The 16,162-nt window shown below is 53.3% G+C and overlaps 1 protein-coding gene across 9 annotated transcripts in view; it reads right to left on the bottom strand.

Annotated features, from left to right (window-relative positions):
• Positions 1–6,853: 6,853 nt before the first annotated feature.
• The window catches only part of CMKLR1 (chemerin chemokine-like receptor 1), a 52,452-nt gene continuing 43,143 nt past the window's right edge, over positions 6,854–16,162 (bottom strand). For all 9 annotated transcript variants that reach the window (XM_026515040.4, XM_026515043.4, XM_026515037.4 and 6 more), the window contains one exon: positions 6,854–15,998. In XM_026515040.4, coding sequence (XP_026370825.1) covers positions 14,901–15,995 — 1,095 coding nt within the window. In that variant the 5' untranslated portion in view covers positions 15,996–15,998 and the 3' untranslated portion in view covers positions 6,854–14,900. The remainder of the gene's footprint in view (positions 15,999–16,162) is intronic.

Genomic DNA, 16,162 nt, shown 5'->3' with positions numbered 1-16,162 from the left:
ACACTTGAAATGCACTCACGTATTTTGTTATTCCGTAATAAAGCTGTTTTAATCTTGTTATTCATTTTTTATGTTTCATGATGTCCTTTTTAATGAATGCCCTCTTTTATTTTTCGTGATTTTATCTTTTACGGCAAAATTGCGCTACAGCCAATTAGTTACATGAAAAAAAAATGCTTGCGGCGAAAACACCGGCCAAGGTTCTTTTTTTATATCAGAAAAGGCTCGAACGCGGCGCAGAGTCAAATGCAACACAGCCCCGGAAGTTCAAGATAAAATAAAGCCATACTGATGAAGGCTCCCAGGCTACAAGCATCCCGGGCCCACCTCCCCTACAAGATAGCCCCACATACCTGCTCCCCGTTCTCCTGGTGGGCTCCTGAGAAGGTAGGTTCTGAGGTCAGACTGGCCCCGGAACTGGGCCCCGTCAACCCTCTGGCCTCTAGCTATTCAAGGCGTGGTCCTCAGCACAGCCTCCTAGCATCACCTGGGAGCCAAGCAGAAACATGAAATCAATCTCGGGCTCCACCTCCGACCGGTGGAATCAGAATCTACATTCGACCAAGAGGGTCCTCCCGGGGGGTTGCAGGTGCAATCAGGCCTGGGAAGCATGGCTGCAGGCCACTTCTACTCATGCCTCAAGGCCCACCTGGAAGCTGTGAAAAGTGAAATACAGTGGTGTCACTTATGTCAAGGGGATTTAAAACAGAGGCGGGAGGCCATGAGAAGGGGGGCCTTATGCACGTCCTCACCGCGTGGAACTGTGAACCAGGCCAAACCACATCACCTGCAACTTGCTGCAGTATGCGACTTTGCTTCGAAACTGATTATACTCAGGCATGATGAGCTTTCTGCCACCAACACCAATCAGAATTCTTTGTGAACGACATACACAAAAACTAACGTTCCCTTTTATCTTTAAAAAGCCTTGACCTTTGTTCTGGAGGCGGGTGGGGGAGAAACACGTTTTGGGTTGCTGCCCAAGTCTGTGCTCCCTGAATTACAACTCTGAGACCCCAAATAAATGCTTTTGTTTGTTTCAGCTCTGTCTCTTCTCTCCGTTCACAAAGCTGTCCCCTGGGTCCCCTAGGCTGGGTTAGGTGGCCCTCCATTTAGCAAATATCATGCCCTCGGACAGCTGCTCCTTTCCTTGGCTGGGGCCCCTGTGAGAGCAGGGACTCTGACCCCTCCCTCATCCTGACTCTGGTTATCAGAGGCTGCCATTCTTGGTGACCCTTTTCAGCAGCAGGTAAGTTACCAGCATGTAATTCTCACCCTGCAGGATAAAAACCACCATGATCCCCTTTTACAACTGAGGAAACCGGGCTTACGGGAGTCAATGAATTGCTCAAGGTGAACACGGAACAGGCAGGGCAGGACTTGAACTTCTGGGCATCTGAGACCAAGCTGGAGGGTGGCACCACCTGCCACAGGGAGCACAGCAGGTGGGGAAGCAGCGGGGGAGAGAGGCTTCTGTGCAACGTATGGAACGAGGCATGGACGGACGCAAACACACCAGCACGCAGCTCCCGAGAAGGAAATCAGCGCCTTGTGCAGAGTGCTGGGGAGGGGGGAGGGTCCAAGGAAGCAGAAAATCTGAAATGAGTCCTTTTTTTCTCTAGCTCCTCTGTGGTTTAGCAGTCCCCAAGCCAAGGCTTCCCTTAATCCAATTAAAACGGACTTGTTTATGCTTATCAGCTCTTTATTTGGTTTGTTAGAAACGTGCAAATTACCCAGAAGCCTCTTTGTCCCCTGAACCAAAAGGCATCAATAAAACTATTAAGTTAAATCCAATTAAAGGCAGCTGCTGGAACTTGAGTGTGGCAGAGCAGAACAGAAACGAGGGCAGGGCAGGCGGGATTTTGCTGGGAGAGAAGAACTCTTCTGGCCTCCTGGCTTAGTGTGGCTGTTCTCAAGCATCCCCCTGAACGTGGGCAGGCAAAGGGCAGAAAGAGCCGCTACTTACCGCGAGTCTGAGAGTGGACTTGTAGCAGGTCATAGAATTATCCCAGTAACTCTGCAAGGTGGACCCGATGGACCCATTTTGCAGATGAAGGAACTGAGGCTCAGAGAGGTGAGGCCATTTGTCTAGAACATCATACAGCTGGGAAGTGGCAGAGGCAGGATTTGAACCCTGATCTGTCTAAACCCTCTGCCTGGAATCTTGGAAAGCCAGAGCTTAGAGGGTCCTCAGAGGCTCTCCTGCGAAGAGCAAGGCTCTGCAAACACACAGACCTGAGTCTCTACATCCGTGAAATGTGCATAACCATGCCGGCCGGCTGACCAGGGCTTGGGGAGGGGTCTGTGAAACGCTGTGTGTCTTAAGCACCTGGCACATAGTAGGTACTTGTTATATGCTAACTTCTGATAACTGCATTCTTGTCAAAACTCATCTCCCACTTTTCAGAAGGGAAGGCTGAGACCCAGAAAGACAACGTGACCTCAAGCTTACACAGAGACCCTGTAACAGAGCTGAGACTCAAACCCAAGTCTCTTGCCCCTGGATGTGGCATCTCATTTCAGATCCTGAGCTGCCTCTCCATTTTGCAGATGAGACAACTGAGGCACACACAGTAGCAGGCACTCAGTGGCCAAGGTCCACAGCCACCGTACCCTGGACTCAGGTCTTGACACCACCGTTCTTTAGCATGGCTTGGGCACATGCCTTGACCTCCCTGAGCCCTAGTTCCTCCTCTTTAAAAGTGGGGCTCCCTAGGCCACCCCAGTGGACATCTGGGGTGATGTGAGGTCAGCAGGTGGTGTGAAAGCCCCGCGGTAGCCAGCACCACCGCCTGGAGACAGCACTGCACACGGAACGCTTGGGGAACATAGTCTGCAAAGGCCCAGTGGGTTCCTCTTTCCCGGCAACCCTCAGACCCAGGGCCACAGACTGTTCAGGAAGGGAGGGCAGACATCCAGGATTCCAGACAACCCTAATCCTATTACAGATACATTAGGATCCTTAGGGGATCGCACGAAGCAGCCCCCTCCACATGGAGCTTCTCCAGCTCCTCAGAAGTCTGGTAAGCGCTCGACATCAGTGAGCAGAAGCGTGCCGTGCAACTATGTGCAGGAGCTGCTCACGGCCGTGCCAACGCCCCGCCGGGCTGCCACGGCGCAGCCTTCCAGGTGCAAAGAGAAGCCGTCCCAAATCAGACAAAGGTGGCTTCCACGCCCGTCGCCCCCGCAGCTCCCAGCCGGGTCACCTTGGGCAGGGGACTCACCTTGACTCTCCATTTTCCCATCCGCAAAGCGTGGAATCCTCGTCAGTAACCACTGAAGGGCTGTTAATAATCATCTTAATAGTATCATTCTGACTTTTTCATTGCAATTTTTAAGCCCCAAAGCCTGTTGGGAGCAGCAGAAAGCAACAAGAAGTAATGGTAATGGGTGGCTTTCCTGGAAATTGCGAAGAAGCCGTTCTTGTTAGCGTTCTGATGTGGCCGACTAGCCCCGAGAGCCCATGTGCAGGGGGGAGGGCAGGCTCTGTTACAGAAGAGAAAGGATGGGCGGGGGGATGCTCTGCGCTGGCGGGCTACACGGCATCGGGCCGCAAGGCTATGGACTCAAGTCAGGACACCGTCTCGAGGGAGGATTTTCCAATTTCCTTTATTCTCCTTCTGTGACACACAAAAGCCATGCCTGGAAGCCCAGCTCCCCGATTCTGCCCCGGTGAGCCGCAGAACCCCTTCCCTGCACAAGTCTGAGGCTTTTACGACCGGATGATGGGAAAGCAGAGAGCCAGCACGGAAGAAAAGCGGCTGCTTTTCCAGAACCAGGATTTGTAGAAGGGGGGAGGGATTCTGGAGAGAGCGTTGGCCAGGGGTTTGCTTTGCTCCTGCTACATGGAGGATGTCTCATCCCCATCCCAGCTGGGAGGATGGAGGAGGCCCGGGCCATCCAGGGTGGGGCATTTGCACTGGGGGGAGTGGGGGAGGGGAGCCAAGGGGAATCGAGTCAGCCCCACCCAGAGCCGGATCCTCTTTCCACGGGTTTCCACCTGCACGTGCGGGACATCTCTCTGCACCACGAGGCAGAGGGCCCTGGGGACCTCTATGCTCCGCCAGGCTCTGGAGACATCGGAGCAAACCCTGCCCACCACGTGCCCCAACTAGCCCAGGAGAAAGGCAGGGGAGGGCAGTGCCTGGGAGAGAATAAGGGAGACTTAGCTCAGGAACCTGTAAAACGAACATGTGAACTAAAATGTTAGAAATGGTTACTTTAAGGGGCGCCTGGGTGGCTCAGTCGTTAAGCGTCTGCCTTCGGCTCAGGGCATGATCCTGGCGTTCTGGGATCAAGCCCCGCATCAGGCTCCTCCGCTGGGAGCCTGCTTCTTCCTCTCCCACTCTCCCTGCTTGTGTTCCCTCTCTCGCTGGCTGTTTCTCTCTCTGTCGAATAAATAAATAAAATCTTTAAAAAGAAAAGAAATGGTTACTTCAGTTTGCTAGGGCGGCCGTAACAGAGCACCACAGACCAGAGGGCTCAAACAACAGCAATGTAAGGTCTCACTGCTCCCGGGGCCTGGGAGTCCAAGGTCAAGGTGCCGGCAGGTTTGGCTCCTTGAGGCTCCTCTCCTTGGCTTGTCGATGGCCTTCTTCCAGTTCTCTTCATATCACCTCCCTGTATGTGTCTGCACTCAAATATCCCCTTTTTCTAAGAACACCCAACATACTGGATTAGGACCCCCCCTAATAACCTGATTTTAACTCGATGATGTCTGTAAAGGGTCTGTCTCCAAAGCAGGTCACATTCGGAGGTGCTGGGGGTTAGCACGTCAACACATGGATTTTAGGGGGGCCCAATTCGACCCATAACATGGGTGAAGCTTAACTTTTTGTTTTCTGGTTTTGTTTTCTGCCAGTGTGGGTGGAAGGGGTTGGGAGAGACGTCGTAAGTCAGACCACCGGGGCTACAAAGAAATTACATTTTCTTCCCACAGCCACACTGTAGCAAGCATTCATTGGGCATCCCCAATATATAATTTAGGCAGATTTGCACAGCCTCCCGAATCACTGGCCTGGATTAGGCATGGCCCCCAGAGATAACAAGGCAAATGCAGTCTTGCAGCCCCGGTAAGAGGGAAAACTGGAGTCGAACATCACAACAGCGAGCTCTAGCAAATTTTTAAGCACATCATATTTTCCAGGTGCCGTGATAAGCCCTTTACATGGATTATTTTATTGAAGCCTCCTGCAACCCTACAAAGCTTTTTTTATTACACAGATGGGTAAACTGGGGCTCAGAGAGCAACAGTTATTTGCCCTATCAAACTGGCCCGATTCCAAACGCTGTGTGTGTGATCGCGGCCCAGCCCACCGGCCCCTCTTTCCTGAGCTGGCTGACCTCTTCTTCAAGCCTCAAGAACTCTTCCCCCCACTCCAAGGGGAGAAGGAAGTACAGGGCCTCAGAGGCTGGGCTAGTGGGCAGAAAGCTCAGGTTAGATCTGGGGGCCACCCAGGGCTTGAGCTCCACAGTACCTTCTCCTGGGAAAACCCATCAGGTACGCACAAAAAAAACAAAAATCATACTTCTAAAAAAGGAAACAACCTAAAAGTCCATCAGGAGGAGGCTGGATAAATTAACTTGGGAAAACCAGATCTGCCTGGCCATCACCACTTGAATGATCAGTGCTAGGGGAACATTGCATGGCCTGATTTTTAAAAATGGACAAAAATGTCATACAAGAGACTATATATACAATTTTTTGCTAGACTGATAGATATTGTAAGATAAAGAAAAACAGACTAGACTGTAGGTCATAAACCAGAATGCTAGTTAGTGATTATACCTGGGTGATCTCTGGGATCCTAAGTGATTTTCCTTTTCTTTTTTTTTTTTTTTTAAGATTTTATTTATTTATTTGACAGAGATAGAGACAGCCAGCGAGAGAGGGAACACAGGCAGGGGGAGTGGGAGAGGAAGAAGCAGGCTCCCAGCAGAGCAGCCCCATGTGGGGCTCGATCCCAGGACTCTGGGATCATGCCCTGAGCCGAAGGCAGTCGCCTAACGACTGAGCCACCCAGGCGCCCCTTATTTTCCTTTTCTTTTTGTTTGTTCATATATTTTAAGTGTTTTGCCAAAGATTATGCATTACTTAATATAAAGAACAGGAGGAAATCATCAGTCTCAAAGAATAAAGCATGCTGATTTTCTAAGAAATAAGTTCTTAATTTCTAAGAGCTGCCCCCCACCCTCCCCAGGCCCTTCTGTAGTTTTAAAACACTCGTATCTGAGAGTTTCTGGATCCCCCAGGACAAGAAGGCAAATCTGCAGGGTGATCAACTACATATCCCATCTTCTCTGTAGGAGACACCACTGGATACTTGCCTCTGATCCCCTCCCCTTCTTTGGGGTAGAACCCTGATTGTGTTTGAATGTCCACTCCTCTCCCATGTGGTTCCTGGGTGGATTCTGATTGGGCTAAGCCATCTCCTTTGCCTGCCAGTGATTGGTTCAGCGGTATCATGTGACCCAATTCTGGCCAATGAGATGCGAGGGGAGGATGCTGGGGGCTCTTGGCAAGGCTCTCCCTTCTGCTTGATGTCACCTATCATATGAAACTATCATATGCCCATGATCGATGCCATTCTGGGGACAAACCCTAACCTCTGAAGATGACAGAGCAGAGAGAAGGAGACACTCTGGGCCCTTGACGTCACCACCCAGCTGCTGAATTCCCAACCTACAGGCGTTCTCACCGCATGCAGGAATGCCCTTTCCTTACTGCGGCAGACATTTTGAGTTGCAGTTTCTGTAACTTGCAGCCAAATGCATCCTGATTGGTATAATCTTCTTTTTCAACCTTCACTTGGTTTATTTCACACTGGGAGTCCAAGGATGAATGCCAACCCGCATGGATTATTAGGATTTTTATTTGTGTTATATTCCCAGCCTTGGAAGATACACTGATTGTCCGTTTATCTGCTTCTCAAGTTTACACGGATTGATGTGTCTGAACCAGAATGTGACAAAAGACCAAGCCATTGAAGGGCACAAATGATCACATGCAAGGGCAGGGAACACAATCACTGGGCATGGGGACCTCTGGGTTCCTGTCCTGGCTCACCTCTGATGGACTGTGGGACTAACCTCCCTCCCCTGGGCAGGGGTTTGACTCTACTGACCATAAGGACCTGGCCATCTGATGTGTTAAGATCGAACAAGCCATTTCCATCAATCTAGCTGCATCCCTGACGATGCTGCGGCCAGGGGATCAGGATGAGGCTTACAATCCGGGATCTAGAAAAGGGGACATTTCAGATGAAAGACCTATTGATCCTATAGTGAGTCTGGGAGGGGACCTTGGAACCCACTCCATTCCCAATTTCATGTTCTGTCCGTCTCCCCCAGTTCCTGCAATTCCAGCTCGAGCGTGCCATTCTTTTGGGTTAAGCGGTGCCATCTATCTCCCTGCTGGTCTTTCAAAGGAGGGAAAGAGCTGGGGGATCAATCACTGTCCTATTTTGAGGAGTCAGGGAGGGGAGAGCAGTTGCTGACAGCGGCTTCCTGGTTCCCGGAATCGATCTCCATTGCCGGCCAAGATGTGAGTTTTCTCTCTCTAACTCCCGAAGAGTGTTTGAGGCGTTACAACAGAAAGCCGTTCTCTCCATTCTGTACTGATTCTTACGTACCTAGGTTCTATAACTCAAGCAGCAGCATACCTAGTGGAGGAGGAGGAGAAGCCACAAAGCTATCCAGACATGCGTTCAAATCCCAGCTCTGTGCATACTAACTTGTCATAAGATTCAGTGAATGTTAGGGCAGTGGCTGCTGAGGTATCCCCAGAACGCAGCACAGTCCCTGGCACATGGTAGGTGCTCAACAAAAATCAATGGGTGGCTATCAGCGTGGTTCTGGAAAACGTCCTTGACACCTTTGAACTTCAGCATCTTCATCTCTAATGTGAAGGTGGTTTTTCCTGGCAGGTCTTTAATGAGGATAAAATGAGATGATGGATGTGGCGTTGCCTCTGGCCGCTTGTCACGGTGCCTGAAATGCCATCACGAGTCAGTGCTTGCCAGTCAAGCACTAGGGTCTGGGCCCTGGCCTGGGCGTCCTAGTAAGCTGCCTGCCATTGATCAGGGGCTCGCCAGCTATTCCCACCCCCCAGCCACGGCTGGGAGCCCCCTTTCCCACCTCCCTGTGTGTCCATGCTCCATAGCTCCAACGTCTGGGAGCCAACCAGAAACTCATTCCATCATCCAGATATTTGCTGCATGGGTGTCAAACATCTGCAAGATGAAAACCAGGGAAGAGAAAATCCTGGGGTCCGCCTCCGGGCTCCAGGGGTTCGCGGTCATCAGGTGTCTAGCTGGACTTTCCGCTGCAGCTTCTTTGCCCAGTGCCCATCACAGACCTGGCACATGCTGACTGCTCCATCCATGATTTCTAAGTGGAAGGATAAACACAGGAAGTTTGTGGTCATGGTCCCACCAGCCAAATCTTTAACAGAGTCCTGGTCCGGAAAAGAACTACAAAACAATGCAAGGGAGGGGTTGTGGTGGGTGGGAGGGGAGGCATCTGGTTCCTTTATTTTCAAGCTGCAATTAATCAGACAAAGGGGAAAGGAAAAGGCCAGGGGAGATAAAAGCACTGAATGGAAACCTCCTTGGTTTGGGAGCACTCCGAGGGCAAGAACTCCCCGCTGGCTTCTCCACTTCTGAACCAAGCAAGCCCCGGGGGTGGGGGTGGGGGGGACTCAGTATCCACGTCTGTGACATGGGCGATAGTCCCCTCCCACAAGTCTCATCAGGATAGGAAAAAAAAAAAAACCAAAACAAAAACCGACAACACTCTGGAAACAGTGAATTGTAATAGTGATCCTCTTGAAATTCGATGATGGTGACGATTTGATCAAAGGAACGTCAGCTTACTGTTATTTCTCCATTTGTACAACAAAGGATCGTGAGCCCGTTTCCTGGGCTAAGGACCGCTCTGGATGCCGAGGACACAAGAGGTGCAGCGGAGAGACAAGGGCTCCCCCGCCCTGATGGAGCTCCCCGCCCAGGAGACGGACAGACTGAAGGCAGCTAAACACAGACACATAAACTCCTTCCAGATGGCAGGAAGTAGCGTCGGGGATGGAAAACAGGGGATCTGATAGACAGTGAAGAGGGATGGGGCTGCTTTACCTGCGGGGAGGGGTCAAGAAGGGCCTCGCTCAAGAGAGTCTGGGACCGGAAAGAGGAGGGCGACCAGGCCATGCCATCAGCGGTCTGGGAACAGCGAACACAAAGGCAGGGGGGACACCTGAATGGGGAGCAGCACGAGCTGAAGGTGGAGGCGGTTTGGATTGTTGTTCCGTGATGGAAGCTCACTCTGGCTGCCTTGTGGAGGGTGGGTTGTGGGGGGCAAGGCTGCAAGCGCGGAGACAGGGAGGAGGCAGATATACTTCCCGATGAAGGTGGATGGTGTAGGAGAGCCGCACACCTGCTAAGGGCTTATGTGCGACATCTCACTGAATCCTCACGGCAAGCCGGTGAGCTACAGGTTCTTCTTATACCCATTTTACAGATGAGCAAACTGAAGCTTTGGAGATGCTGAGCTGCTTGTCCAAGTCATAGAGCCTTAACTGTAGCCCTAACCCTAGTTGATGTCAATGGTGGAGCTGGGATTCTGACGCCTGAGCCCATGTGACTCTGTGTCATAGCCATCTAAGGCCCTTTGAGTCAGGGGACACAGCTGGGATGAGCCCTGGGAGTGTTCAGTCCTTCCTGAGATGCTGCCTCCCTGGATGGACCCTGCTGGGACTACCTCCCTCTGAGTTGCTGTCTCGAATCTGATTCTGCCCAGAGTGCCAAAGGAAGCGGGAGTCACTCCTGCAGGCACCATGAATTAGTTCATAAATTTTACATTTTATTTTAAAATTTATTTTTCAAAATACTTTTACTGAGGCATAACTTACTACGGTAAAGTGCAGTAATCATATATGTATAGACAAATGAGGTTTGATGTATGAAGACAGCCACGTAACTACCACCTAGACCCAGAGAGAGAGCGCGTCGTCACCCCATGCAGGACAACCGCGAGAGATAACGCTTAGGCCTCAGACACGGCATGTCTCTGCCCTGTACCAGCGTTTCCAAGGTCTCCTGCTTTCTCTTTATAGGATTCTGCCGGAATAAACCCCAGTGACCACCCCCGCCGCCCCCCCCCCCAGATCCTGGGTAGGGTCCTTCAGGGCAGCTCAGCACCAAAGCCCTTACTGAAAAACTGGCAGCTTGGAGAATGCCCAGGTCTCTGCAACAGCAGTGCTTAAAAAGTGGCTCACGTGGGCATTTTCCCACCCATCTCATGTCCCAGCAGTCAGGGAGGTGGGAGGTCCCACTCTGATCTGCAAAGAGCCTCAGTTTCACCGTCTGTAAATGGGGCGGGGGTGGGTGGGAAGGGATGTGGTTTTTGAGATTCCTAGGGAGGAAATGACAAGCCCATCCAGACACCATTTCCTTCCTCCGAGAGGAAAAAGCAATCTGTCAGATCCCCCCTCCCCCCCCCCACTCCCACCTCCTTAAAATCTGACACTGGACAGAGAGCGCATGCTTGCCTTCCTCTCTCCAGAGAGGAGTCTCGTTAGAAGACAGTTTGTGTTTGCAAATTGCTTTCGAGTCAAACACACTTGGGTTGGAATCCTAGCTCTGTTCCTCATTAGCTGTGTGATGCTGGGCAAGACACCACACCTCTCCGAACCTTCATTTCCTTGTCGGGAAGTGGGGATAGCAATGGCTGCTACCGCAAAGGTTGCCGTAAGGATTCAACGAGATGATGAAACCAAAGCATTTGGAGGATACCCAAACCCTGGGCATGCTCAATTAATATGACCTACTGTTATTATTATGGGTAGTGCTTTCTGGAAGCTTTGGGCCCAAGGTAAGCGTCTGATACACCTGTGCTTCCTCCTCCCTTGACCACCTGTCTCCTTGCCCCCACCTGCCCATTGACCAGGACTCTAGAGCAATAGTGGGCTGTCCCCCCCCCCCGGGGAGGGGGCAGAGACTTCCGGAAGCTCCCCGGGACAGAGCTCCGGTGACCTCCAAAGTTAAACCCTAGTCCAAGCACTTAGCGTCTTGTCTGCATAAATTCCCCCCAGCTGCCACCCGCAAGTGCTGCAGTAATGTGCCTCCGTTCCTCTCAGGTTAATATATGTATTATTTATAGGGCTTTATTATGTGCTCAGAGGGCTCCCCTGAGAAATGTAATTGTGCACTGGGAGGTAAATTTGAATAATATTTACAATTAATTTCCATCAATAAAGCAACGCCCCCGAGGCCTCTGTGCAGCTGAAATGGGCCCTGGGTTGGCTTCCCGCTAACCGCTCCCCTGAGAAAGCTTGGGTAGCTTTTAAGTATCTCTAGAACACTCCACTTCTCTCGAGCTCTACCTCTGCTCCCATCGCACTCATCTGGAGGCTGCAGCAGCCTCCTGGCGTCCCCTTCTGCCCTTCCCCATCCTGTCCTGCCCAGAGCAGCCCGGGCATCGGGCATCACGGCAAGATGCCGATCTGAGCGTGTCCTGCCCTGCCCATGGCCTCCCCTGCCCTCCTCTCCATCCTGTCTGCTTCCTCTGCTGCAGCCCCATCCCTGTCAGTCCCTCGCCATCACTCTCCCCTCCCGCGCTGTTCCCGCCACCTGGAGCACCTTCTCCCTCACCCACCCCTTCCGGCACTGAATCAGCACCTACCCACCCTACACTTCTCAACTCCAGCATCTCTTCCCCGAGGCGGTTTTCCTGGTCTTTGGACAGGGTCAGATCTCTCTGTAATAGGTGTGTAGCGCTTAGCAGGGTTGTTTTCCATTGAGGGTGTGGTTTTTAAAAAATTACTGGCTGTCTCTCCCACTAACCAAAGAACGAGCTCTTAAGGACAGAGACTGTGTATGCCCTGGTCACCCTCGTATTCCTGGTGCCTACCACAGACGTGGCAAAGAAGGGATTAAACAGATGTTTATGGAATGGATGAATGGGTGGACATAGAAATGGTTATGTAAATGGACGGGCGGGTGGATGGATGGATGGGTGCATGGGCCGGTGGGTAGATGGGTGTTGGGGTGGATGGATGTTGCGGTGGGGGGGTGGGGGCTATCTTGAGTCAGTTACTAACAATCTACTGTCCTTGGTTGCTAAGAAATTGAAATACGTGGAGGGAATGCTTTTCAAAATGTAGATTCTTGGAATGGTAGGGAATTTTGGGCTTCCTCCTGCCACTGCCTCACAACACTGCTGTGTGACTTTGGGCAGCACGCTGCACTTCTCTGAGCCTCGACTGCTGCTCTGTGAGGTGAAGGAGGAAGGCAAGGGGGTTTTGGGGGGCAGGGACGTCCAGCACGGAGCCGCACTCTCACCTCAGTCTCTTAATTCAAAAGCAACTTTGTCCTTAAAGGGAGAAAGCAAGCAAGCCCCCGCTCCTGAATTATTTCATCATTGGACAGGTGGCTTCCTGGTTCCTCCTGGTCCTGGAGACCATCCCCAGCAGCAATTTTCTGAATCCAGGGTTTGGCAAGCACAGGCCCAGGGCACCCCAGCTCCAGCAGAGCACCGCGTGCTACAGAGGAACAGGAGAGGGAAGGGCCGAGGAATCATGGATCACTTCTGGCAAAGCAAACACCAGCTCCTTTTGCCGCAAAGGGCAGCTCTCAGCTCCCTCATCTGTAAAATGGGAATAGACCTCATGTCTCTCACTGTCAGGTTCTATCCTCTCCAGCCCAGCATGGCCCCTGAGCCCTCCAGAGCCAACTCTGGGAGCAGGCTTAAGCCACTCCTTCCTCATTCCCCAGCCAGCACCACATCCCAGTCACTGTCCCCTCCTGAGCCCCTCCCCCTTGTCCCCTTGCTCCCCCTTCTCCCCCTTTCTCCTCCCTCTCTCTCTCTCCTTCCTCCCCTAGGCTGAAGACACTGGGAGCGCAGGCAGCCGACCAGGTTCAAAGCCCAGCTGCACCATTTACGAGCTGTGCGACCCTGAACGGGTGGGGTCGGTAATCCCAACCTCCCTTTCGGCATCACCCGCGTGGCTCCCATGGTCCTCTTCTCATTCGGAGGGTCTGATGAGATCGTGAGCCTGACACACAGGACTCGCTTAATAAATGCCAGAGCCCTTTGCTTTATCTCTATTCTGCATGTCTCTGTGCTTCCCTCTCCGCTCCCTCTCAAACCCCACCTTCACTTCTTCACCCCGACCACCCTCGGCCCACCCACCCCACCTACGAAGCAGCATTGATGCCCCATCGGCCAGGTCCTGGCCCTGAAGTGAAGCGGGGAGCTCTCAGGCCCAAAGCACACTGGCTGCCTGTGGAGTAATGCAGGTGCATACTCTGCGAACCACAGGACCTTTGTATGTGTGAGCTGGGAGATCCTCTGAAGAAGCTGCAGGGACAAGGTGCACGAGGACATCATGGTGGCATTTCAGGATTTCATGAGAACCTCCTGCTGGGGCAGCCAGAAAGCAGCCCGACCCGAAGGAGGAAACAGCTGGTTTGAATTTTACTCCCGTTCATCAGCTTTTCCAACGACAAAATGATTTCCTGGCTCCCGGCCCGGCCTGGCCGGCACGCAGCCCGGGAAGAGCGAGGGACCCCGCCCGAGCAAGCAGCACCTGGGGGTCCGAGGCCTGAGTGGCTGAGGACTGTCTCTGGGGCCTGACGTCCCAGGCTGTCTCGTGCCCTAGCTGCCTCACCTGTGCCGCTGGGGTGGGAGGGGACAAGGGGCACCGGGCAGTATTTCAAGCTCCCTCTTTTGCTCTCAGTTTAGATGCGAGCTGGGAGTCCAGGGTTCAGTCCGAGTTTAGATTTCTTGAAGCCATGGGACGCCCTGACTTGGGGTCAACTCCGAGCTGCTTCATCATAAGCACGATGACCCAAGGAGGGAAGGAACAGTCTGTCTCTTAATGAGGTGTGATTTCCAAATGGCCCATGGCCTCGGGAACTTGCCCAGCGCTGTGTAGACATGACATCTGTTCACTGCATCTTGTCAGGGAACTGGCCTCACAACAGCAGCACTTGGAAGACAGGACAATGTGAACACTCGGAGGCCAGAGGGCAGCAGGCCCACCAGTGACTGCCTCCGGCCCGGCCTCTCTCTCCCGTCCCCCCCCCCCCCCGCCGCCTTCCCTGGAGGTCTCAGGGGCGTAGCAGTTGGGAACCATGGTGGGCACGTTTGGACGGGTGTCAGGGAACTGGAGGCCAAGTGTACTTTCTTTGCCATGTTGGGTCATTTTGGAAAACTATTTGCATGGCTGGCTTATAGGCTCTTAAGAGGTTTATATTAATCTGCCGAGGAATCAATATTTATGGTCAAAACCCCGAGCCTCTCACAAAACCCTGATTCTGCAGCGGTCTTTGAGCCAGACAGACCTAGTTTCAAATCCAGGTTCTGGCAGAGACCCTCTGGACGGCCTCAGGCAAGTTACGTAACCTCTCTGGGCTTCAGCTATACCTCAAATGTGGAAGGGAAGTAATAACTGTACCTCACTCAGGGCTGCCGGGGGGAATAAATGAGATAACACACAGAAAGCGTTTAGCATAGGGGGTGCTAAATAAATGTAGGCTATCATGAGAGTCTAGAATATTCTCAAGAGATACATTTGCCATTAAAAAAACAGACATTCTAGAGCCAGAGCTGGGATCACATCTTGACTCTGCTTCCGGCTAGCTGTGCGTCACTGGGTGAGTTACCGTGGTGGGGGGGACTCACAGAGAGTCCAAGGTTGAGAGGACATGGCACGCCCTGTCCACAGGCCACTCGAGGAAAGGAGTTCCAAGCCCTGGACTCCCAGCTCAAAGCACGGGTCGGCCCCCTGCAGACTACAGCGGGCGTCGGTGGGTCCCGAAGAGGTTTCTGCCATGGTCTTGAGAGGGCACAGCTCGGGGCCTCCAAGGCCAGAGTGTCTGTCCATCCGGGTTCCCAGATGAGCCTCAAAGCATGCTGGTCTCCCTCTCGTTCATCGACGACATCTTGGTAAAGCTCCTGTGGCTGGGGTAGGAGGAGTGGCCCGTGTCCTCGCTCAGAGCGTTGACCAGGCGGGAGAAGAGGGCCACCTTGAACTTCTTGAAGTCCTGGCCCATGAAGACGTACAGAATGGGGTTCATGCAGCTGTTGGTGATGGCGACGGCGGTGGCCAGGGGCAGACCCAGGCTGAAGACGGAGCCGGGCACGGCGGCGTGGTGGAGCTCCAGCAGGTAGAGCGTGTGGTAGGGGCACCAGCACAGGAAGAAGGTGGTGATGATGGTCACGATGATCTTGAAGGGCTTCTTGGTCTTGGCCAGGCGGCTGCGCCGCAGCTTGCAGACGATGGTGAAGTAGCAGGCCGTGATGACGAGCACGGGGACCAGGAAGCCGCAGAGGAAGCGGGTGACGGTGACCACCACGTGCCGGCCGAAGCCCACGGGGTCCAGGCGGGAGCGAGCGGGCCACGGGGCGGAGGCGGCCGCGGACAGGCTGAAGTTGTTAAAGCAGGAGATCTTCCCGTGTGCGTGCGCCGTGTCCCGGAAGACCAGGGACGGAGAGCTGAGGACGAAAGCCAGCACCCAGATAACCACGCAGGCCGTGTAGGCCAGCCGCACGCTGCGGTGGTTCTGCGACCAGACGGGGAGGAGCACGGAGACGCAGCGGTCGAAGCTGATGGCGGTCAGCAGGAAGACGCTGGTGTACATGTTGTGGACGAGCAGGAAGCTGCTGACCTTGCACATGGCCGTCCCGAACACCCAGTGGTAGTCCATGGCGACGTAGGCGACGTGCATCGGGAGGAAGACGTTGAACAGGAAGTCCGCCACGGCCAGGTTGAGGAACCAGACGGTGTTCACCGTCCTCTTCATCTTGAAGGTGGCGATGACGATCACCAGCCCGTTGCCCAGGATCCCGAGGAGGCAGACGACGCTGTAGACCACCACCAGGAAGATCCTGACCACCCTGCCTTCCAGCGGAGACGACTCCTCCAAAACCACGATGGGGTCGAAATCATCCGAGTAGTCATCGTAGGCGAGGGAGGCGTTGTAATCCTCATCCCCCATTCTCTGCGAGGGGAGACAGGGGTCAGCAGGGGAGCGCGGTGGGGACTGGCTCTAGGAGCCGGGCCAACACCGGTGAGACCGGCGGGACTCTGCCTGACTCTGAGCCTGGCCAGTTTGGTATCTTGATGGCTTAAGTACTTACTTAACTACAAACCCCATTTTACAGA

Source organism: Ursus arctos, unplaced genomic scaffold, assembly GCF_023065955.2.
Source record: "Ursus arctos isolate Adak ecotype North America unplaced genomic scaffold, UrsArc2.0 scaffold_34, whole genome shotgun sequence".
Classification (NCBI taxonomy): Eukaryota; Metazoa; Chordata; class Mammalia; order Carnivora; family Ursidae; genus Ursus; species Ursus arctos.
Note: the sequence above shows the minus strand (reverse complement) of the source record. Positions and strands in the feature narration are given on the sequence as shown.